At 40.6% G+C, this 26,333-nt stretch overlaps 1 protein-coding gene across 1 annotated transcript; it reads right to left on the bottom strand.

The window, feature by feature from the left end:
* Positions 1-5,916: 5,916 nt before the first annotated feature.
* LOC145779637 (putative helicase mov-10-B.1) lies at positions 5,917-21,897 on the bottom strand. The gene is made up of 20 exons (XM_082591273.1): positions 21,621-21,897; positions 18,251-18,340; positions 17,977-18,067; positions 17,376-17,532; positions 16,631-16,880; positions 16,169-16,318; positions 15,839-15,992; positions 15,595-15,746; positions 11,728-11,895; positions 11,343-11,487; positions 10,307-10,471; positions 9,699-9,802; positions 9,517-9,616; positions 8,758-8,845; positions 8,363-8,476; positions 7,631-7,827; positions 7,225-7,317; positions 6,868-7,056; positions 6,590-6,755; positions 5,917-6,232 (listed from the first exon to the last, which is right to left on the bottom strand). Exons 1-20 carry the CDS (start codon positions 21,869-21,871, stop codon positions 6,111-6,113), a joined length of 2,946 nt encoding a protein of 981 aa, XP_082447399.1. The 5' UTR covers positions 21,872-21,897; the 3' UTR covers positions 5,917-6,110.
* Positions 21,898-26,333: the final 4,436 nt, after the last annotated feature.

Genomic DNA, 26,333 nt, shown 5'->3' with positions numbered 1-26,333 from the left:
CAACCGTTTATTCCATTGGTTCTACGTTCTTAAACGTCTGCAGACGTTGAATCAATGTGAAAACGGTCAATTCTCTGTCAGGAATGGTGAGACGTCTGATAGTCAACGTTCAGCGATGTTGAAACGATATAAAAACACAATTATTGTCAACTGCGGAAGTTCATGCAAACAAACGAGAAACACTTTTATCGGGCAGCGCTAGTTGCTTTGCAATGTAACCAATCTGCACTCATCTACTATCATGCGATGAATCGAATTTAGCTTTATCACCGGCCATCTTTCCGGGGGTGAATCACCTTGCATTGAACGATCAATAGACTATAACATGATATAAGTTTATGTTGTTTGAACGTCTGAGATGATTCCCACATACTTTTCAGGAAGAGGAAACCTGAGGCACAATGGCGCATGAAGATCCATCGTCATTCTGCTGTTGATACAAACAATGGAAACTATTAGCAGCGTACTTGTAGGGCAGTGGGGTGGGGCGACCACTGCAGTTGAAGGAGTTGGAAACTTTTTAGTGATAATAAAACTTTCACTGAAATGTTTAAGTTTTGACTTCGTCTCCAACATTTCACACAGTAGGCTATAAAGTCGTGTGTCACCATCTACATCTACTAACACTGAAAAGCCAACTCACTGAGTAACTAGTTGAGAGATCAGTACGGTAGTATGTTAACTTTGGAACATCAATTTTATCGTTTTTGTTTAGCGCGTGAAAAATTTCTACTCTTGAAATCCACTGTTGAGAACATGTATGCCCGTTGCCCATTGCCGCCGGTAACAAGATGGTAGGCTATTGAGCGATCGAGAAAATTGGCAAAAACGTAGAAAAATTAGGCTACATGTTGCATTTTCTTTTTTTTATGGGGAGGTCGCGTAACCCAGTACCTCTCTGGATCCGCTATTGTCCGCTCATCAATTTCACGACCGTGGTTTACACTCGATTTTTAAATTTTTTTTGATGACTCGATTTTTAAAATCATTACCAGACCTGGATTCGAACCAGGAATTGCTGAAGAAAGCGCGACCACGATCTCCCAGGAAGGAGCACTGCGTGTCCTCATCGGGAGCTCCCAGACTTCAACAAAAACGAGAAATACGCTTTCAAATTATGACATTACGTAGACATGCAGCGGGATTTCCCGACTTGTTTGTGAATGACGGCACGACATCTCGCGCTGATCGAAGCCAGACATTTGCAGAGAGAGAGTTTCAAAACGTTTGCTGCGATTCTATTTACTTTCGAAAGTAAAAATGAGCCTCCGCCAACATGGCGTAACTTTCCCACGAAAGAGACGGGCAAAGATGCTTCCTGTGACGTGAATCAACGTCACAATACTTGGTTGGTCCGCAGACTTCTCAAAATAACTCTTCTCGAAACTTCAGCTTTGGAACTGTTGTAATTCTCCAGAACAAGATTATTTGGCAACAATCAACCTTTGTTCTAAATACGGTAGCGACGTGAACTTTAATCTTTAGAGCAACATTCCTCACTGTCACAGGGGGGACCGAACTTGTCCGGGTTCGTATTGGGCATTTCTAGTAGGGGCCCAATAGAGGGGGGGGGTTGTGTACTTTTGTGAGGTTTTTATGCTAAAAATAATATTTTGATTTCTTGACGTTTAGATGAATGAAAGAAGAAAATCAGGGATTCTGTTGCCACTGTTGTTGGTATGCTCATGATTAGGCCAAATATAGTGAAAGCTTCAAAATTATGATAAATAGTATAGCTTTGGTAGAGAGGTACTTTTTAAAAACCATAGACAGAAAATCGGTAACAACTTAATAACTTTGAATTGCATAATTCAAAATTAATACAGAAATGAAATAGATACATAATTTCAAACGTTTTTGGCAAAACTTTCTGCCCTCTTCAGGAAAATATCTTAATTCATCTAAACAAAACAAAATTATTTGTGAAATGTTAATAATAAATGACTGAAATTCAATAAAACTGCACTGACCTGCGTACAAGCAACAACTGACGAACAAACACAGAAGGTGGTAGCAATCTGTCATAATTATGCGGAAGTGTGGTCATGAGACAAAATAGTGAGCGGACAACATAACATAAAATAAACGTAAGCTAATACAAATTCAACAAAAAAGATGCCCCTTTAGCGAATAATTGTTTGTTGAGCCTGGGGTTGTGCTGCTTTATTTGGAGTGCCTCATGAATTTTAGTTTCAAACTCTGATTGACAGTTGCGAATTATCTTGAATGAATCTAATGTAAATTTGATGTTGGAACAATACTGCAGTCATAAATGTGGTCTTTGATTATTATTTATTAACATTTTACGAATAATTTTGTTTTGTTTAGATGAATTAAGATATTTTCCTGAAGAGGGCAGAAAGTTTTGCCGAAAACGTTTGAAATTATGTATCTATTACATTTCTGTATTAATTTTGAATTATGCAATTCAATGTTATTAAGTTGTTATCGATTATGATAAATATATTTGAATAGTCTGAAGATGCTATTATTGTAACGAAATCGATTTTAAATAAATTATGCTAAGAGATTAGATTGTTGTGCCAGCATTCGATGAATGCAAAATAGCAGTAGCCCACCAAAACAAGAAAAAATTATTTTCTCGATTTTATTAAAAAATGAAGGCACCCATTTGTAAAAGAGCAAGCTTCACTAATACGGCGTTTCTATTTGACAATTGTAGATTTGCGGGCAATGCAATGTAAGCCATGAATGCAATCCACTGTCCACAAATCTTGTACGCAGTGTTTGACCGGTCTTCGTTGTGAAGTAGGCTACCAGGACGCTTGTCATGTAGCCTGTTACTTTTAATATTGCATCTCGTAGCAAAAGCCCTTTCACACAATGGTTTTAGTGCTTTGCTTCTACCGAGCAACAGAAAGCGGTGGGTCAAAGTAAATCCCAAAAACTTGAAACGTCTGGCTAAATGGAAGGATGCAGGCTAACATTAAAAGACTTCGCCCACACCCGTGAGATCGGTACCAAGCCGGAGAACACAAACCGCTAAAGTTTTCGTCCCAACCTTTTCTTCCCAAGATTTGTCATCACGACTTTAATATCTTCGTCGTTAAACCTTTATAAAGATTTTTATTAAAAACCAACACACGGCGATGAATTTACATGCAAATGCTTTAGTTTTGAACAGAGCTTTTGTCGATCTAGCTAGAGCAAAAAATTACTTTGTTGCCAAAAATTGAAACTTTTTTTGAAAGTTCTAAGTAGCGTAAGCATTTTATTATTGTTGGTTCAGGAAATCGCATCTGCTGTTGAAAGCTCACTCTGATTTGCGTGATTGCATCGCATTGCGGATGGAAAAGCTAATTAAACACGCCGCAGAGTGGCACTGCACGAACAAACAATGCAACGAATACACTTGTGAGTCCAACATATAGCCCACTCGAAAGGACGTCAGTTCGACTCCCAACAAGAGCACACGTCTGCGTCTTGGTGGGACATCTGACGTCAAGCTTGAAAATCGACAATTGACCACCTCTGTCTATATCTTTAACCACCTGGAAGGATGACGTGAGAAATTACTCAGTGACGCAATAAATGCGATCCTATAGTTTCTGGTAAAGCAGCTGCAGCAGTTTGTCCAGCGCAGCAAATAATTTGTAACAAACATACAACCGAAGAAAACAACCTCACAGCACCCGCCTGTAGTTAACCCTTGCGTGGACTGCGAAAGTTGCCAATTCGAAGCAGACATCTCGATGGAGGAGCCCCAATATTTTATTGAAAAAAACTAATAATCAAATATTTATGCAAGTCTCCCCGATCAACATCCCGGTGTGTCCGACTGGTGCCTCTTACGCCCCTTCCTATCAATCGCGTGGCTCCGATTGCTGTTCCACGTTGGATTCGAATAACTGCACCAGCACCCAAATAACTAAAACAAAGATGGCGGCCTCAGGATTTCCTTCATCGAAGGAGGAGTGGAAGATCTCAGCAACCACGGTCATGAAGGATGTTGATGATAATGCACACCTTCATGCGACCATCAGCTTCTACGAAATCGGAGTGTCTAAGGGGCTGATTTCGTTTTTCCCCATCTCTGTGGAGATGCACGTTTTGACGTTAAAGTCCTGAACGGCAATTTTTTTGACGGAAGAAGACAGCGTCTGACGGGCAGGCATTCTGTAAGGCGGACCTCGATGAACAGAGCACCCGGCAGCCCGTTGCAACCAGCTCCCTTGAAGCTGCACGACCGCAGTGGACATGGAGCTGGCCAAGAGTGTGCGCGTAGCCTTCGCGTAGTCACGACCACCTTAAACAACAATACAAGCGAATGGCCTTTGTCTCAAATAGGACCTGGACCAAACAAAGCCCAATGGCGATGATCACGGGTAACGGCTTAGTAGACTTGGAAGCCTCCAGCCCGGTCTCACACATTGGAGGCGGATCTATGATAATCGTCTCCCAATGAACTGCGGTGACATTGGGTTCCGGTAGCAAGACCTGTGCGCGTATTTGTAATCTGAAGTCAATATGGCCGTTCCAGCACTCAGCCAGAGGGTTGATTCTTGCTTTAAACTTTATTTGGTAATTACAAAATATTAGTAATGGCAGAGCTGGGAATCGAACCCACGCCATCGATATGACTATTTCCTAGCCTAAACCCTCTAGGCCGCGCCGGTGGGGAAAAAACCGTTCAATTAATTTACTTTCCAACGTGCATGAGTTACACACTGCAATCAGCTGACTCAAAGCTTGCCTTCTGATTGGTTAATAAACCTCATCTGCTGCAGCGACCTGCAGATTACAAATAAGGCTACGCGACCCGTGTCTACGCTGGCCTGTCTAAGATTTCCGGAAGCCCATCCCACATGGGGAGATCCTAGAAAAGGTGGCGTAAAAATTGGACACCGCCACTTTCATCTGGCCAGCAACCATGAAGATTGTTGATGTACAACTTGATGTGGTTACCACCAGGCAGACACAACACCACATGAAGAAACCCATGATCAGCACATTAACATTTCATTACGTATCATTCGATACAAAATCTCACGCATCAGGAATGAAGTCAATAAGCGCGGTTAGGTGGCAATGACGTCATCAGCCAATATACAAACAGAGATGGCAGAAGTTTGATCAATACAACCCTTCCCTGGATCACGTTGGATCGGTGGTCGTCCAGCAGGAAGTCGAACTCAGGTTCCATCCTTCCTCAGATAGGACACAAATGGCGAGAAACATCACGACGAAAGGCGGAATTGTAATCTGTAGGTCGCTGCAGCAGATGGGGTATTTTGATCGGAAGTAACTTCAACACAAGACAATTTTCCTAATAAACCAGCTGACTGCGGTCATTGTGACCCTTCTAGCACTCAGCCAGAGAGTTGATTCTTGCTTTGAAGTTTGTTTGGTAATTATAGAAGAAAAAAGAAGAATGGCAAGAGTGGGAATCGCACCCACGCCACCGAAATGACTTCCTACTTGGCCGTAACTTTCAAAGCGCTAGACCACGCTTCCAACGGCGAAAAAGAAAAAAAGCTCACAATATCACGTCCACAAAACACTCCACCTGCTGCAGCGACCTACAATTACAAATATGGAGTCAACATAACTGGGGCATGACAAAAGCAGCTCCTATGAGTTGGTGCAGAATCCATCACGAAGGAGGGACAAGGTGGCGCCGAGGGGGGAGCGGGATTAGACAGGGGTGGCCAGTGGTAGCCACAATTAACACAATTTGAAGACATGGCAGAATTAATTAAGAAAATGTGGGCTACAAAATATACGAAGAGCAACATGGAAGAATATACAAAGGAAACACACATTGCGTTTCAAAAAAAGAAAAAAATCATTTCATTATTAAATAGAAAGCGATTATGATCGTTAGTTTTGAACGCAATGTTTTAACTTTCATCTTCATAATACTGCCAACTAGCGAGAATAATTCAACAAACTTCGCAGTCTCCGGGAAGTTTCAGAAACAAAAACGAAAAGTTGTCATTAAGCAAATAAAGAAATAAAACCGGAAGAAAGACAAGTTGATTATACAAAGGCATTCCGTAAAACCTTTAAAATTAGCAAAGTTAAAATCTCGATATGCTTCACAATTCATACGATTGCATATTGTGGGTTCATTGAGTTGCATGGAAATCTTAAATTTCATCTCGCCATGGGGGATCCACCTGTTCCTGGATGTCACTCAGCCCCGTGGCCTCAACCATGTCATTCAAACAAAGTAATGACATCCTTGTCATCACGTCATCGAAGCTGTCGTCTGAAAAAGTGACGTCATAAGCAATATTTATATTTGTATTTTGTAATAGCGAATGAAAGCATAGTGAATCGTGACATAATTCAAACTTGCTCGTTCAAATCTGAAAGTCGCAGATGTTGGTTCCATACCGGATACCGCACCAGGCCATACCAAACATTTCATAAAAGTTTCACTGAATCAGTATTTGGGGTAATGATAATATACTTTGTTGCGCCTCTATGTGGCTGCGCTGGTACTATCTGCTTGCAAAGCGCTGTGAGCAACGCGCATCTGCCATGAATACAACGCTATATGTAATATGTACATTGTACAGTTTTAAAAGACTAAAACAAATTTCGCTTATCACATTAAACGCACCTTTCCCTGGCTTCTCAGTGCGGGGTTCGAACCTGACCCCTCTGTAGCCTCCGTTCTCCATGCAATACGTCAGGAATGAGTTCCAGTAGTAATCCAAGGACAGCACTTCAGGGTTTCCAACCACAATAAGCAAACCCATCGCGCGCGATATCGCGACGTTGAAGCGCTGGAATAAAATCGAATTCATCAGAAAGATGTAGCTCCGCTTGTAGAGAACATCATCACTTTGTTTTAGTAAAAGTGATTGGAACATTTTCCTCCACCCATCCACCACCTACCTTTGGGTTTCTCAGGAATCCCAACTTGAATCTTTCATCCTCAACAAGATGGTCGCAATTGCTCCTCACGGTGGAGACAATGATCACTCTCCTCTCCTGCCCCTGGAACTCTTCCACACTTCCAACCTTCACCTTCTTCCTCACTTCCTTCCCAACCTTCTTCCCAAGCATCTCCCTAAGCTTCTCGACCTGAATTCATGGAATCTTCAACTTATGCTCAATTAGAAAAACAGAAAGATCCAATAAAGCATCATTCGTCATCCACATGGATCACGAACGATGATTGTGATGAGAAAGATCCTCACAACCAAATTGGCCAAACAAAAAGTTACTGAAATGTCCTCCTCATCATCTCACCTGCTTCCTGTATGGCGAGATGATCCCGATCTGCTCCGGTACCAATGCGAGCCTCCGTCCCTCCGAGACCAACTTGGAGACGTACGAATGGACCTGATGGAAGACAGAATCCATGGCTAGATATCGGACAGTGAATGATTACTTCATGGCAGTACTACACTCCCCACTTGCTTGTGTTCTTTCAAGTTATGTTCAAGCATGTTGTCGCGTTCTTACCATTTTTCATTGTCTATGATGTCACTTCATTCAACTTTTCAATGCACTTTAAATTGCGTTGCCAGTTTTAACAAATTGTTCACTTCTAGATCTACAATAAAGTGGTAGCTGCATGGCCCTGATTGTACGAGACAAAAACCCAACCTCGAGGCCGCATTGTACGTAAGACACTACGTCACAAAGCACTTACTACTGCAGCTTCCTGTGTGTTAAAGAATGATGGGCTGTTTTCCTCCCTCGTATCTTCTCCTTTCACCCCGTGGAAGATAATGGGAAATCCCCGCTCTGGCAACTCATCCCACCGGCAGAACTGCTCACGAATGAATTGATCGGCGCAAACCTCAAGCTCGTTTTCATAAAAGAGTTGGTTTGGAATTTTCAAGATCGCTGAAAGTATTCCATAACTCAATTGTTTCTGTCAGAAAAACTAAATCGTTGAAAAACTGTTTTTACGAAAAATAACTGCTCACGTCAATGGTGGCCGTTTCCATGGTAAAGACAAAAATATGACGTCACTGTGAGACGTAAGCTGATGACGTTGAAGCAACTGTGAAGCCACAATTTTGTGTGAAAACAACTCTCCAAGTTTAGGCGTCCGCCCCGATAGCTCAGTTGGTTAGCGCGTGACTTCTGGAACGAAGAAGCCAAGATCAAGCGGCACTGGTTCGACTATCGGGGTGTGCGTTTGAGCAACGCACGTTGAGAACTGCTCTCCATTCAGCGGCATCTAGTGGATGGAATAATTCCCTGACAACAAGACTTCAACAATCGAAAACTTCACCCTGTCAATCTCGGTGACCGGCCCTGCGTCAAGAGCCTCTAAAAGTATGGGAAACTACCAAGAATAAGTTCTACAAGAAGCTTTCCCAGTCTGAGGATAAAGATTTAATCACTCAATGAATGCCAGAATCCAAGCATCTACCTTGGTGCGAGCGATAATTCCGCAGCAGTTTGGTGATCACGTGAGGATTATAGCCGACTTTGATTCGTTGATAAGCTTCGACATTCTTCATCAGCCGCTCGAGGAAGGAAACGTCTGGAAGAAGAAAACATTTCGCGTCATCAGAACCAACATGATGCAACAGACGAGCTCGAAGTGAGCAAATAAAACGCTTTATGAGAAAACAGAAAATATCTTGGTTTGTTAATCGTATTTAAAAAACATCTCTTTAAGTTTTAATGCAGATGAAATGAGCAAGAGTAAAACCTTGCAAGGAAGATCAACATTTCCCAAACGGAAGTTTTTAAGTTTCAGTGAGCTTGGTTCCGACTCCGGGTTCTTTCATATACCAATGGCTATCATAGCAATGCACTCACCCAGGCCATATCTTCTGGCCGCAAACGAACGTAGGATGGGCCCCAACTGTTCTGGATCGCCCGCCAACACCACCCGCCCATCAGGTCCCTGCCCAAGGTGAATCAACCATTTGTTAATTGCCTGAACTGGTCAGTTCATTGGTCACAATTAGTCATCACAATGCAACAACGTATATTCAAGTTGACATAGCCTTCAGAATAAGTAAACTTTAATGTTTCCAAAATGCAGTTTCAAAGTGGCATTCAATCTCCAGGTAAAACTGCTGTGTTGCTATTATTTTGTTGATTTCTAAAGGTGTGTTATCATTAATTGTCTTTCCCAGGGGCACAACAAGCTAACTTGTATACTTTTCTCCACACTGCATTAGAGCTGAAAGTCAAGCCGAGAAGCTATCAATACAAATTTTTAAGTTTTTGGTATGAAACAATTGAGGTTTGTATCAAACACTTGCTGCATTCGAGATGAACGAACGTTGGTCCGTCACAAAACAGCAGCCTACAGTATTCTCTTCTGCAGGGTACCATAAGCCTAAAAAGGTTGCTCTAGTGTGTCTAGTGGATGGAATAGTTCACAAACAACACTTCAACAAACGGAAACTTCACTGAGGAATGAACTTTTATCATTTTTATTGGCAATTCTCATCCGCTGCCATGGAGGAAACTATGACGTCACTGAGCTTTAATGCGAACCGCGAGCGATCAAATCCAGGGTGAGTTACGTAGTAGATCGCGTCCGGAAGTAAAATGTCAGGTTCTCACCAGCAAGTGATCGATTGCTATCATGCACTCTGGCTCCACCGCGTGGCCAGCTTCGTCGATAAAAACAAAATCAAAATGGTCGACCTCCCCAGATGACAACCTGTCAAGTAGAAAGTATAAGGGAGGTAGTCGCTGACAACAAGCAGTCTTATGACGTAACAACACCTACGCGCGCGTCATACCTTCCGGCGGTGACCAGGGTTGTGGCGACCACTTTGAACTTCTTCAACTCTTCTTTGGGAGGGTAAAAGTAATCGCTCCCGTCCCGCGCGCGGTTGGACACCTCCTGTGACGCAAACAATTGGCTCTTGATGACGTTTTATCTTCTTTACTACAATGACGTAGAGAATGGGAAAAGCAGCATCAAAGGGGTTCATTCATTTGGGTTCCTCCATGAAAGCTCTCCCATCAAATAGCATAATTTGAAGCTGATATTCAGTAGAATTTTGGTGAAACCAGAATGCCAATATACGTTGGTGATATGCAAAGTACAGAGCCGATTTGGCTGCATGCATCATGCCGAGAGGTGAAAGCCATAGTTCGACGTTCGAAAGAACGCCGGTTCGACACCGCCCAAGAGCATGTGGTTGTGTAGTTTGGAAAAACACTAAAGGCGTGCCGTCGTTTGCGAAGTGGCACCCCGACTATAGCCCTTGATTTCTCTCGTTTATGAACAATTCCCTGCTTTAGAGAGAATGCCTACGGCCTTTGTTAAGGCTATGGCCTGCTGAACTGTACAGAAAAAATCTAAACACAATATTAATTTAGTTAATGTTGCTTGTGACGTCACCTTGACGTCAGGAGGTACGTCATTCCATGGTCGCGACAAAGCATTCATCCGGAACATTTCGGTGGAAGATATGTGTCCTCCAGTCTTCAATCTCTCTACAAGTAGATCGCAGGCACTGTTGGATGGAGCGCAAATCAATACTCTCTTCCTCTGCATGCAGACGACCTGAGAAAGTACTTCAGTTTATGATTTGATTCGTTATTATCGTGGCCTACGAAAGTACACGGTCTAGACACCGTGCACGGGATTTCAGAACTAAAGGCTGATTGCAGATAACAGTATACTTGGGTTCTACATTTGACTAAAATGTTTCTTTGAGTGTTTCCAGTTCCATTGTTTCAGATCAAAAGTGGGAAAAGTTAACTGGAAAAGGTGACCTGGTGCGAAGACACTTCCTCAAACGGGGATCTACCTAACCCAGAAGCAATCACTAAGAAAACAAATCAATAGTTTTTTCTCCGGTTCTGCAACATCAAAGAAATTATTGAAATACTGCTGTGATAGCCAAATGATTGAAGGTTTAGATTTAAAAAAAACTATTGATTTGTTTCCATTGCTTCAGTGTTCAGTGCTTTTTTCATTTTGTAATCTGAATTTTAGCAAAGTGATAGTTAATAAAATAATATCCACCAATGAAAACTGTTGAATTTACGTGTAGAAAATTCCATTTATTGTTTTACCTAATGAATTGTGTTTACGCATTGCTTGATAAAATGCTAATTTTTATCATGTTGAAGGTTTTCATGATAAAAAAAAACCTGAACACTGAAACAATTCAATAAAAAAACTTTCGGCATATATAAGACCCAAATAACACATTTATTCTATCACATTTTATCTAACTTCGGCCTTCAGTTCAGAAGGCTTGTGCATGGTGTCTAGGCCGTCTATTTTCATACGCCACGATTATGATCCATTGGAGCCACACAGCCTTTCTCACCAGATTCTCTAAATTTAGTTCAGATAATGATTTAAAACGTCACGTGATTCATGGTAGAAAACTAAATGAAGGAACGCAAGTGTTCCATCTCCCAACCTGAGTGATCGCTTCTACCATCGTGATCGTCTTCCCTGTTCCTGGAGGACCATAGATGATGTAAGGGATCCTAGATGTTCCTCCCGCAATAGACCGAACAGCCAATGACTGCTCCTCATTATCTGCTATCTTTCTGTTGTACATTCTGCAAAAGACCAAAACCTGTTGAAATATCATTGTGATGTAGACAAACGTATGAAGATAAACCCTGGTCATCAACAGCCTCATCCTTAGAACTCCTTGAATGTTTTATTCGATGAAATTGTTCAGCAAATTCTTGCTTTTTACGCAATGGCAGGAGGAAGTAAGATGTTGGACCTTACTGGAATGAAACTTTAGAAGCTACTTCCTCACGTTACGGAGGAGAAGGAACAGAGAGACTCACACTAATCCATCTGGCTCCTTCTTGTCGCTCACTATTCTTGGGAAGAGCATCTCTCGCATCCACCCCTGGTTGAGGCTCCTGATGGCACGATGTTGCAGCTTCATGGGTAGTCTGTTGAAGGTAAAGCGGACATGGAACCTCATCCCGGGAAAGAACATCGCGTGGAACCTGGAACACGTCATAGTTGAATGCACAGGAGTACAGCAATGTTCGACATACAATACTAGGTCATAATAACCAGTTTGATTTGTAAACAACATACTTTGTGACGTCACATGCGCAACGAAACATAAACGTTGTGACGTACAAAAACATTCATCAATCAATCATTTTATTTTTCGTCATTAACGCGTCCGGGACGCAAAAGATACTAACTACAAAAATCGATATAGACCTACCAGCACGTTAACGAACGGGAAAAGGTGGCAAAACCTTGAAAGGTTTAAAACGATGATGAATGTTTTCAGTAAAAGACTTCCACCGTCAGAATCATGGCTTAACCGGTCAAAAATGAGTGATTTTGGCAATACCTTGAGTTGTGGTATCCAGTGGCGTAGCAACGCAGTATGCCGCCCTTGGATTTTTGCACGAAACGCCGCCCCTACCCCCCTTGACACCGTCGTAAAAGCTAATTAAAATTCCACACAACAGAAAAATTAAAGCAGTTTTGTTTAATTTTATTGAAAGTTCAAAATAAAACAACTTCTTACTCAGACAGCTGAAGGATTCTTTGTCTCCTTTAATTACTCTAATCGCTGGCTTGAATGGCCCTTTTTTATTCTGAAACCTTTCGGGCCCTGTTTGATTATCTCAACTCTCATGTTATGAGTTAATGTTTCTGGCCAAATAGTCACATCGTTATGAGAATAATAGATAGCATCGGTTTTATCTTTATCTGACAGTGTTTCATTCACAGGCTTTCAATGACCACTTTGTTATTGTTTTGCTCGAGGTAGCCTACACTTCTTCCGTCTCAATTTGAGGTACCGTAGAGATTTACTGTGCTAATCTCTTCTGTTTTTTTAGCAGAGGCAATTTTTACGAACTTCAAAATGACTCCTTCATTCTTTTTAGTTCCCCTTCTCTAGATTTCCTTTTCTTTCTAAAAAAATCTTCACTTTCTTTTACTCTCGTCATAGGCAAAAATTAACTTTAAAAAATTGCAACTTAAATCTTGTTCTGGAATCTGCAGCACATTAGTTAAAAACAATAACCATAATTGCAAATTTGCTGAGTTAAACTAAGTGATCTATTTGAGACCTGAAACTTTAAACCTTTCACTAACCTAACCCATCTTCACAGATGAAGATGGAGGAATCCCCTCTATCTACCACAGACAGATAGTAAAGGTGACAGTCGACTCGATGACCTCACGATCTATTCCTGTCTCCTCCCGAAAGTGAAATAAACATTTCATTTGACCCCAATGAAATGTAGTCCAAAAAAACAACCTCTCATACGAAAGAACTCAATTGGTTAGCGCGTCACTTCTGGAACGAAGAAGCTTCAAGATCCAGCGGCGCTGGTTCGACTCTCGGGGTGTGAACTTGAACAAGGCACATTAAGGACTGCCCTCCATTCAGCGGCATCTAATGGATGGAATAGTTCCCCGGCAACATGACTTTAACAATCGGAAACTTCACTCGGTAACCGGGCCTGCGTCAGTGATTCAAAGCCTCTACAAGTATGCGAAACTGCCAGGATTAAGTTCTGCAAGAAGCTTTCCCAGTCCGAGGATAAAGATTCAATCAATCAATCAAGTATACATAAAATAAACTTAAAACTAATCTGAACTTAACTACCGTATCAAAGCTAAATTGACCGAGCAATGCTATAGCTTACAAGTTACAACCGACATTCTATCATTACTTCAACAGCATGAATAGCATATCATTAAACCGTCACAAATAGGCTACCACATAGTGAGGCACAATCTAAAAAAGTTGCAGATTAGTTTATAGGCATAGCCTAACGTGTTTAATTTTTTGGCTTCACTTAGATCAGTGTTAACTTAGGTCGTTTAAGTCTGAGTCTCTCCGTGAATAAATTAACGTAACTGTTTTGTTCGTTTAAACTTTAAAACGTTATCAAATTCTGCCGCCCTCTAGCAACGTGCCGCCCCTGGATTTATCCACAAGATCCAATGGGTAGTTACGCCACTGGTGGTATCCCCGACCCCATCGAAACCCAATAGACCGTGTCGTATCAGTGCAACAACATTGCTGAAGAATAAGATCTTCCGTGAACCTGGACGAGATGCAGTGTGGATTTATGCCTGGGAAGGGAACGACAGATGCTATTTTTATTTTGAGAAGGTCGCAAGAGAAATATCGGGACAAGGAAAAGAACTTGTACATGTGCTTCGTGGACATGGAAAAGGCGTTTGATAGAGTTCCAAGAAGAGTGATGGAATGGACAATGAGAAAAAAGAAATACTAGAGGCACTCGTGCAAGCAGTAAACCAATGAGTTTTTACGACGGTGCAAGGACAAGAGTTCGAGTTGGATCTGCTCTCAGACGAGTTTTCGGTGAAGGTGTACACCAGGGTTCTGTCCTCTCTCCTCTAATCTTTACCATCGTGATTGATGTGATTACTGAATGTGTAAGAGAAGATTCATTGATGGAGATTTGGTACGCGGATGATTTGGTTTTGTTGAGTGACACAATGGAAGATCTCAGAAATTTGAGATGTGGAAGGAGTCGCTCCAATGTAAAGGTATGCGTGTCAATATAAAAAAGACAAAGGTTCTAATAAGTGGAACGGAAGGGGAAACCACAATGAGCAATATTGACCCATGTGGTGTATATGGAAGAAGAGTGATGGAAAATTCTGTTGAGTGTATGAAATGCAGGAAGTTGGTGCATGGAAGATGTGCAAAGGTGTAGAGAGTGACATGCAGATTTGAAGATTGTTTTGAATGTGAAAGGTGCGAAAAGATTAAAAAAAAGATGATTGGCAGGCTGCTGTTGAAAAGTTGAATCGGTGAATGCCTTTTGCTATCTAGGAGATATATTGAATGCCAGTGGTGGTTATGAAGCGGCAGTGACTGCAAGAATAAGGTTTGGTTGGGTGAAATTCAGGAAGTGTCGGGAGTTGCTATGTGATAGAAGATTTCCGTTGAAAATGAGAGGAAGAATTTATACCAGTTGAGTGAGATCTGCAATGCTGTACGGAAGTGAGACATGGTACTTACGGAAAAACAAATTGACAATTTTATATAAAAAAAAACTGCAAGAGCGATGGTGAGGGCAATGTGTGGTGCGATGCTAATGGATAAAAAGAATATCGAAGAACTTATGAACTCGCTTGGGTTGAATGAGAATGTAGATAAGTTGGCAAAAGCGAAGGAGTGAGGTGGTATAGGCATGTTTTGAGATGGGATGAAGATGATGTTTTGAGAAGAGCGCTGGAGTTGCAAGTGGACGAACAAAGGAAACAAGGAAGACCCAAGAAAAGGCAAGGAGAAACGCAGCAAGGTCGGCTTGACAAGAGAGGACGCGTTTGACAGATCGATGTAGAGGCAGGGTGTGAAGGCGATTGCGGCACTTGGAGGTGAATCCGGACATCCTCGGTAACGGGGACATCACCGGATTAAAATTGGACCACAAGATAACAAAATAAACAAATGACATCATTGCAACTTCGAAAGGCTTCGGTTGTGCTGCAACAATGGAGCCTAAACACAAGTTAATTCGCACTAGATGATGACGTAACAACTTCAATCTTCATCGTCATTATTTCATTTTAGATTAGTTTTGTGAAACCTACCTGACATGTTGTGAGCACCCTTTGAGCAACAACAATGCAGCATCAAGCTCAGACAATATCTCAGAGCGCATGAAACAACATTCAACGCTTCCACTCACCTTCTGTTCAAGCCAAGGACAACATCGTTTTGCCTGACTTGGTGAACATAGCCCTCGTATCTCCGTGCCTCCGGTTGCCCTCCAGTGACATTCTGCAGGTATATTCTGTCCCCCCTCAGCACGGATGGCCTCCTCTCGGATAGTCCGACCACCTACGCCAACATAACGTGCAGAGTTAAATTGAATCAATTTTCCTTAATATGGAAACTTTGCTTTTCAGTCTGAACATTGAACACTTGCTTACTTTCAGCTGGTACTTCCCCTCATAAGGGAGCACTTGGGCGTCTTTGAAATCATAACGACGAATATCTTTCTCTGCTTGCTTTTCTTCAATGTGGAGAAGCAATGAAAACCTTTCCGAGTAATTGTCGAAGGTCAAGTCACTCTCGAGCAACTTCCTGTGAGACACATTCGTAACAAGTGAACACCGCTAGATGGAGCAAATCAGGTTGTGTTTCAAATGCGCTGCTAATATAATTAATCCGACTTCGTTATGACCCTACTGAGAAATGAACCCAAGCCTACCAGAAGCAGTGCTGGTCGGCTAGCAACATTTCTGAATCTTCAAACTTACAACATCTTGTTGTCGACGTCACTCTTCGTGATTGGTTCATTTTCACTGACACGCTTGAATAAGCGCCTATCCACTGCGCTGTTGACTTGAGAAGGAACTTTGCAGATCGGAAGGTCACGTGTGAAGAGCAACTTGTTTCCCGCCAGATCTCTACAGATGAAACAACGAATCAGGGAAGTGGAGAATCACGTGTTATTCCCGGCCAGACCTTTGATGAGAGCAAGCATAGCCATTTTCTTTCTTAACTAGTTACGTGCCCAGGGGAGTACAAGGAGCGGTAACAATAACCCATTTTAAACTGTTGGACATTCTGAAATAACCAAACCATGGCAAAAATATTAAAATGTTTTCTTTGCAATCGCTGAGCATTGTTTCAAATTGAACAATGTTGAAGACTCGATGGAAGAATAACAAATAACTTTGTTAAGCAATCAGGTGATGCAATTAACGGTAGTGACGTACATATCCGGTTTGACTCCGGGAATGATCTCCACCGGGTGGTCATCGTGCTCAATCCTCCTTCTCCGGTAGGGGGAGGTAGGCTTGAGCATGTCCATGATGCCATCATCATCAGACTTAAAGAACCGCAGATACCTCATGACGATGAACGATTGTGACGTAGCAGTGGTCGTGAACCGGAAGAAGAGGTCGCTGCAATATGACCCCACCTGCTCTGTTGCGTCACAGCGCACCTCCACGTCATATTTGCATCCTGGAATGATAAGACGTGAAAATTAATCCCTGAGGAATGCCAGGCCAGCATCTGCAAGAGTCTTCCATGAGCAACCACGTTCCAAATATCGCTCGGGATGAAACGAATGTGACGTAGCCAATGTGATATTGCAGCATCGTCGCGTCTAAGTAGCCTCTTGTTTGTTTCATCATAGTCACATAGAAATACTAACACAACCCAACGAGTGATTCCGTTAGAGGAGAGATGGACGCATCTAGGACGCTCTTCCGCAACGCACTGTCACATTTTACCGTCACAGTGGCATCTTTTGATGGTGCTACTGCATTGAAGGGAATTGTATTAAAATAAACTTGCATCAATTAACCGGTCTCCTTTCCATGAAACCTTAAATAGTGACACTCAACATCACACAACTCTGGCTTGGCACCCGGGTGGCAACTCGTGTAATGAAAATATTTCATTTCTTTTATTGGGCTCTGATGCAGTCGACGCATGGATCAAACCTCTGGTCACCTGGTGGGATAGTCACAAGACAAGAATCAGTGAAGGAAGTGCATCCGTGCTCATCCGAGAGAGATGTGTATGGATGATCTCTGAGGAACAAACACTTTTCCAGCCTCACTTCCTGATAAGTTATGTTCTCAATCTGGACGTTGAAACTTTGCAAGTTCTGAAAGAAAAAGAACAAAACAAATTGATAATGCACACGCTTGCCCATTACAAAACACTCTCCACGACAATTTATGCAACAGATTGAGTTTCGCTTTTAGCAGCATGATCGTTGCTTACTTCACAATGTAGATACTAACGACCTGTTTTAGCCTGATGCTGCAAGTTCGCTTTGGTAGTAGCGGTTTGCACTAGCTTTCGGAACACAGTTTCCTAGTCATGTGCTATGACCAATGGTGCTAGAGTTAGGTGTTCATGGATTTAGTTTGCAATGGATGTAAAAATGTTTCAAGATACAAAATTAATAAATTGTAAGTATGCATAAAAAAACAAAACAAGGAAAGCCACAGACAGTTTGGACAAAGCTACATTTTCTTTATTTTCATTCTCAAATACGTTCTGGATAAATAACTGAAACAATCCATTCGGCCATGTGAATCATTACCTGCAAGTCACAAGTATAATATCCTGGGTTTTCCTCAACATCATCTGGGGTGCTGGTTAGCTTCACGAAAGAGGAAGTAAGAAATTCATCTCTGCATGAAACAAGTATTAAATATTGAATGTAATTGTCACAATTTAAAATGCTCAATAAGAAATCAAACATTCTATAAGGAATATTGTCATCAAGATAACCTCAACTGTAGAGTTTCCAAACTCAGAAAAAGATTTGAAAGCAACAAACTTCAGTCTAAACCAGCAAATAGATTTTCATTCACCTTCTTTTAGAAGCTTTCAAGAATCGAAATATTTTTTGTCGTTCTGTTTCAACTTGAGGTGACGTATGGGGTTGATACTTCGACTGAACGCTGTTGGAGTATACATAATAATCATACACAAGATTCATCAATGATTTCGAAAACATGTTACAAGCAGTTCATAAGAATCATCTACAAGGGTACTTTCAACCTATTACTCATTTTAACTTTCATCAAACAAGATTACAAAATTTATATAAATGCAAAACAACAACACTACATATTCGTCAGTTAGCCATGATACCGCAGAACTCGCTACTGTCAGTTCTTGCCAAACATTTATATAATGTCGGAACGTCGCTGTACTAACTACACCTCTGTAGTCTGTATGGACGGATTCCTACTAACAGTAACACTAAATCACTTTGTTTTCATGCGATATTGTCACTTTTTTGTATTTGGTAATTAATGGAAGTGGCAGATGACTTAATGACTTTGTGATATTTTTGCTGTCTCCTTTTCATTCAGTGGAAACTGTTGGTTATTTATCTTTTCATTATTATTAATTTTACTGCATCCACTACAGGGGTTCCCAACCTTTTTTACACCGTGGCTCTCTTTAAAAACTTTGAAAAATCAATGCTCCCGTATTTTTTTCAACCTTTTGAAAAAGTTAAGAAACGTCATTTTAATTAAGAAACTTGTTTACATATACAGTAACCGGTGGTTAGAATGATCAATTGATATAAATACAACACACAATAAACATGATAGTACATTAATTAGTTATTTCATATGCAGTTAATGTGATAGGCTAGATATGATGATGATGATGAAGTGGACTTAGAGATGACAAATTAAAAAAATTATTACTGTATTTTTCAAATTTTTCCATGGCCCCTTGAAAAAGACTCATGGAGATATATATACCTTCATGTGACATTTTCCCATTGTTGTGTATAATTACCCACAACAAAACAACCAACTTTCTCACAGCAGAATGCTTTTACAGTTATCCACAATGAGCAGACCTTCATAAATGTTTTCTATAGTCAGACCTGATTTAAATAGCCGGTTAATAACATGACTCGACGACTCGATGACCTCACGATCTATTCCTGTCTCCTCCCGAAAGTGAAATAAACATTTCATTTGACCCCAATGAAATGTAGTCCAAAAAAACAACCTCTCATACGAAAGAACTCAATTGGTTAGCGCGTCACTTCTGGAACGAAGAAGCTTCAAGATCCAGCGGCGCTGGTTCGACTCTCGGGGTGTGAACTTGAACAAGGCACATTAAGGACTGCCCTCCATTCAGCGGCATCTAATGGATGGAATAGTTCCCCGGCAACATGACTTTAACAATCGGAAACTTCACTCGGTAACCGGGCCTGCGTCAGTGATTCAAAGCCTCTACAAGTATGCGAAACTGCCAGGATTAAGTTCTGCAAGAAGCTTTCCCAGTCCGAGGATAAAGATTCAATCAATCAATCAAGTATACATAAAATAAACTTAAAACTAATCTGAACTTAACTACCGTATCAAAGCTAAATTGACCGAGCAATGCTATAGCTTACAAGTTACAACCGACATTCTATCATTACTTCAACAGCATGAATAGCATATCATTAAACCGTCACAAATAGGCTACCACATAGTGAGGCACAATCTAAAAAAGTTGCAGATTAGTTTATAGGCATAGCCTAACGTGTTTAATTTTTTGGCTTCACTTAGATCAGTGTTAACTTAGGTCGTTTAAGTCTGAGTCTCTCCGTGAATAAATTAACGTGACTGTTTTGTTCGTTTAAACTTTAAAACGTTATCAAATTCTGCCGCCCTCTAGCAACGTGCCGCCCCTGGATTTATCCACAAGATCCAATGGGTAGTTACGCCACTGTTTGCAGTGATTCAAACTTAATTTTCAAATTCAATGATTTCTTGTCAATTCTAAACTTTATGCACTTGTTGAGTAATATGCAAAGCTCACGAGACAAAACAGAAAGAGATCATTTTTTTATTTTTACGTGTAGGATATAATCGTTCTTATTATTACGTAACATTCCATGATCGTTAAAGTCGATGTCAAACCTTAGCGGCCGCATAAAACAGTGATGTCAGGTTAGCTGGGTGATAATAGCGGTAAGAGACGTCGTTAATGCAGGTAATATCTGCGACCAAGACCATTAAACACCTTTTCTTTTATCGGTTTTCGATTTAATTCTCACACATTGCGAAGAAAACAATGCGTTCTGTTGAATCATAATTGATCTCACAGCGGGAAGACTTCGTTGAAAATAGCGCGTCTAATTTAGCTGGTTTACTTAATATTGCAGTGAATAGTTACGTGACTATTCCAGCAGCGTAAGTTACTCTACGATCTACTTTGAAATTTCCATACCGTATGAGATAGCCATGCGACCAGCTGCTGTTTTGCGGGCAAGAGCAACGTAGGCTTTTCTTGCTTTCGGCATTCTTTAAGTCCGTTTAAGTGATCTAAATCTCTTTCGCGAAGTGCTTTATCTTTGAAACACCACTTGTCATCACCATTTTTGTTGCCCCTCAACCATACATTTACGGGGGGCGCCGCCCCCCGGAAGTCGGCGCGTATGTTTCTTTCAACTCAATAACTTACTTCGGTCACAAGCACGTTTTAACGTTCGCGTTTTGTCGCTTCTACCTTTTTCTCGACCTTTGCTATGTTGACGTGTATTGTTTTTCATATGATGGTCAAAAATAAAAACAACTGAACTGACGAATTTCAATTTAATAGTTCAAACATTTTATTTTTATTCCTTTCTGCACGATTTCAACGTTTAGCGATGTTAAAACGATGTAAAAACGGCAATTATAATTAGGCTACGGTACCCGATAATTTCCTTTCAAAAACTCGCCGAATAGGGAACTCGCCGAATCGGACTAGTCGAATCGGACTCGCCGAATAGTAGCAGACCCTGTTTCAGAGCCATAGAGCATGACACTCCTCACACAACTGGAGTAAACTTGTCCTCTGGTTGCAGCAGGAAGTTGCTTGCTTGTGAGGAGTTCTCTAAACTTTTTCCACGCTGACTTGCACCGAGTTGTAGCCGCATATTATATCGCTGATTAAAGTAATTCCTGATGAGGACACACGTACGTCGTACGTGTCAAAAACATTTGAGTTGATTTTTTAATTATCTTATATTTCTTCGTAATGAAACATGTTAAACCAGCTAAAGTTACTTTGTTCTGTCTGTCTATGATTTAACAAAGCAAACTCTCTATCAAAGCTTTATCATTCATACTTAATAACCTTCTGCAAAATCTGTTCCTTTAGATAATTTTATTGAGATTATCTTTAAGGTCAAATAATCAACAAGGAAATTATTTAAAACCAAATATCAAGAATATTTACTTGTTTGTCCAGTCTTGTGTGTTTTTAAAAAACACGTATCCATCTTTCACTCGAAGTAACTTTGGTTTTGTTCTACTTAGGGTATACAGAACTGAAGAGTAACATGACGATGGCCAGACTGAGGTTCTGAAACTCTCATAAATCTGCTTTAATTCCGGCTTTGGCCATGTCTTCAATTTATTTTCTTTTTTCAAATATTCAACAAATAATTCACCAATCTCACGAACTTGTTCAACAGTCAGTCGAACCATGTTACCAACAAAAGATTCAAAATGACATGCCTAAAAAACAAATATATAATCAAGAACCAATGATACTGATCTCAGTGACAAAGCCACTTCGCTTTTTCGTAACCTTAATCGTTTTTTTGAATGTGGCTGATTGTCTTAAACCATGTTATAACAGCATAGAAACTGAGGTTTGTATGTTTCGACTAGGGAAGTTTAATCTATAAAAACAATTGACTTAATCTGAACAACCACATTAATTGTTTTAATGTGGTTGTAAACTTGTAATGTTCTTTGCCACCTAGGTTTTTATATATCAAAAAGTCAGATGTCTTAAAAGTAGCATTTAGCTCTAAAAATATGAATTTAATTTGTTTTTACGCTGTTCATGCACTGTCAGACACGGAATGGCCCATTTCGGTGAGTCCGATTCGGTGAGTCCAATTCGGTGAGTCCGATTCCCTATTCGGTGATTTTTTGATATTTTTTTTTTAAATATTGGGTACCGTAGCCTAATTATCATTGCCGTTTTAGGGTTTGGGGTTAGGAACTCACAGAATCGGACTCACCAAATAGTAGTCAGACCCTGTCAGACATGCTTTGTAGGCATATTTTGTGTTTTTTTTAATCCAGAATGCTGTTTTATATCATCAGGTTCCTTCCTCTCTTCGAGGGTTGGCAGCAATGAAGCGCCAAGTTTTTTCCTTTAAACATTGATGTTGACCAAGTAGTACTTAAATAACCTCTTGATGATTTATTTGTGTTTCCAAGCTTGATATACAGTATACCTGATGATACTTCAAATTTTTCCAGTCAATAAATCTTCTTGATATTTGTTCAAATCTCAATGATATAAATTGTCCCACAATGACCACCAAGCCAATTAACTTACTTGCCTACTTGGTAGGATTGTTGCAATGCAGATCAGCTTTTTAGGGTAGCCTAAAGTATGTTTTGTTGAGCCTGGTTTCCTTTTTGTATGGTGTTACAGTTACCGTACTCTTCTTTATTATAAAAAATATTTTCATACTTTTACACATGTAATAATTTGTTGGTATTGATGTGTATTAAATTTATAATAGCACATTTTGTGATTGCTGTTTTAATTCCAAAATGCATCTGAATACCATTGTTATTCTGGAGGAATAATACTGAGCGATCCGCTTCATAAAACAATCCGTAAAAACAAGCAGTAAATAATGCGATGACAGCAACAACACATGGAGTATGGACCCTAATAAAAACACTTTTCGTTGACATATTTATTTTTATGTGCCACTTAAAAATCAGGATGCCATTTTTAATTTTATGAAAACAAAGTTTTTTGAAAAATGTATATATATAATTTAAAGGCAGTGGCTATTTGACCGGCGCCGGTCTTTGAATCTGAAACACTATTTGACCGGTCATGACGTCATTCTATATGCACTTCTTTGTTTTTCTCTTTCAAAGCAAAAGACGAGAAGAGTGCGTATATAACTTATAAATTCGACAATTATCTTCAACTGATTGGATGGCACGTAGGTTACGTCTCGGGTTGGTGTTCCATAGGGAATGAGTTCGATACTACGCTGAAGCGTTTTTTTTTTAATTTTTAACTTAATTTTGACCCGAAGTGACTCAATCGTTAGGCTGCTGCATTTTTGTAGTCAATTTTTATTTTCAGAAGCCTACAGCCCAATTTTTTATGTCTTTTCAACTATGAGTAATAAAGTCAGAGTTTTTTAATTTTCTTGAATTTGAGAATTTCTCTGGATAATTTTCCATTTGTCATAAGAGGATGTGACCGTGTTTGCCGAACGACGCAAAAATGTAATGCGTCGTTCGGCAAACATGGTCACATCCAGAGGTGGGCAGTAGCGCGCTACTTTTGTAGCGGCGCTACTAGCGGCGCTACTTTTTTAGTAAAAGTAGCGGTAGCGGCGCTACTTTGTAGTTGGAGTAGCGGCTGCAGTAGCGGCGCTATTTTTATTCCAAAGCAGCGGTAGCGGGAGAGGCGCTACTTTTTTTCAGTCGCACTCCCGCTACCGCTACTTTTTAATTTAAATTGAAAAAAATGCTTGATTTTTTTGCAATACTGGGGTGGTCAAGCAGGCTTGGTTGCAAATCGGCTTGGTTGCAAAGTTTCGGTCTTTTCTGGCTGACGTCAATTTCTTCGGGGAATATCTCTGTGTGATGAAGCCTATCTGCCAGGCTTTAGACGTTCTCTAGGGCGAGTCCAAGGCGTATGACGGAGTCTTGCTTCCAACCATTCCAATTTGCGCGTAGAAGTTGACCGAGATCAGTGATCTTGTGAGGAGTTGAAAGTGAAAGTCCTTGAAGGGGTGAAGAAACGATTCAATAAGTGCTTCAACAACATGAAATGCGTTATGGCATCATGTTTTCATCCCTCCTTCAAGACGTCGTGGCTACAATTTCTGCACTACGTTTCCACGGATGATGCTGACGCACTGCGAAAAAAAGTCAAGACAGATGCAATTCGACTCTTGCGGGAGACATCAAGCCAGGTTGATACCGAGAAGAGTGACACCAACACCAGTCATGACTCGAGAATGTATTTTTTGGAGTGTTTGCGCCATCCCGTGAAACGTCGGTGCAGAAGGAAGCAACAATAATTGTGGACGCTTTTTTTTCGGACAAGAGCAAGTCCTTGAGCTTTTCGAATACCGAGTTAAAACATCTGTTCATTAAATACAACACCCCCATTCCTTCCAGTGCTGCGGTGGAGAGACTTTTCTCTGTTGGAAAAGATGTGCTTAAGCGAAAGTGCGGGTAGGACTTAGTGACTCTCATTTTGAAATGCTCGCATTTTTGAAAGATGCGTAACAAAAAATTTCCCTTAGAATGTGTTTTCTATAACGACGTCAAAATGACAACGTAAACGAATGATAACATTCGTTTTCAAGGTCATTTTTGCGTCACTAGAGACTTGAGTGTTTCCTAGTGTCATTTTAGACAAAAGTAGCGGAAGAAGTAGCGGTAGCGCGCGCTACTTTAGCCCGAGTAGCGGTAGCGGGTAGCGCGCTACTTTTGTAAATTGGTAGCGGGTAGCGGTAGCGCGCGCTACTTTGGCTAAAGTAGCGGTAGCGGGTAGCGCGCTACTTTAAAAGTAGCGGGTGCCCACCTCTGGTCACATCGCAAAAATGTAATGCGTCGTTCGGCAAACACGGTCACATCACATCCTCTTATGACGAACGGAAAATCATCCAGAGAAATTCTCAAATTCAAGAAAATTAAAAAACTCTGACTTTATTACTCATAGTTGAAAAGACATAAAAAATTGGGCTGTAGGCTAGGCTTCTGAAAATAAAAATTGACTACAAAAATGCAGCAGCTTAACGATTGAGTCACTTCGGGTCAAAATTTAGTTAAAAATTTTAAAAAAAACGCTTCCGCGTGCAGTATCGAACTCATTCCCTCCAACCCGAGACGTAACCTACGCGCCATCCAATCAGTTGAAGATAATCGTCAAATTTACAAGTTATATACGCACTCTTCTCGTCTTTTGCTTTGAAAGAGAAAAAGAAAAAAGTGCCCATAGAGTGACGTCATGACCGGTCAAATAGTGTTTCAGATTCAAAGACCGGCGCCGGTCAAATAGCCACTGCCTAATTTAAGACCAAAAAACAAGTCCCTTAGTTAGGATAAAAAGATAAAACATACACAAGTTGTGATAACATTATTGATATAAACTGAATACTGAAAAGTTTGGGTGTTCATCAGGACAATTATCGTTTCTAGCACTAGTTGCAACGTTCATCTGATGAAATTGAAAGTAAAAGTAACAATAAATAGGATGGTTTATTGCTTCACTTGACGTTTCGCACACCATGACAATGCGCATCCTCAGAGCGAATAACATACAAAATAAAATTTCACCAGGTTATATACTGCAGTGCGATTGAAGGCAAGCAGTATATATATAACCTGGTGAAATTTTATTTTGTATATGATATATGTTATTCGCTCTGAGGATGCGCATTGTCATGGTGCGCGAAACATCAGAGAAGCAATAAACCATCTTGTTTGTTGTTACTTTTACTTTCAAGATGAACGTTGCAACTAGTGCTAGAAACGATTATTGATATATAAACTGCCATTTTTTTCTGCCAAATTATTTTCAATTACACAATATTTACAAATTTGTGAAGTGGACGCAATTACCTCGATGGTCGCAAATATGCACATCGACCCTACATATGTCGAGAAATAGCCTATGGAAACAAAGTATTGATCCAAATCTGCAGCAACCAGCCTCCTTGGTATTGTGAAAATTTGTTGTTCACCATAACTGGATATTAAACTGGATATCAAATCTCAATCGTCTTAGGCTACTGTGTGATGTGCAGTCTAACCATAGAAAGAGCTCAACACCTGCTCTCCTGGGCCACATCGAAACGGGCTTTTGCTTGAGGATGGGTTTCTTTTATGTCCGGTTTTCTTTCTCCATCCTACTATTATTATGACTGCTCATCCACATCAATAT

This window comes from Aplidium turbinatum, chromosome 11 (assembly GCF_918807975.1).
Source record: "Aplidium turbinatum chromosome 11, kaAplTurb1.1, whole genome shotgun sequence".
NCBI lineage: Eukaryota > Metazoa > Chordata > Ascidiacea > Aplousobranchia > Polyclinidae > Aplidium > Aplidium turbinatum.
This window is presented reverse-complemented; position numbering and strand designations above follow the sequence as displayed.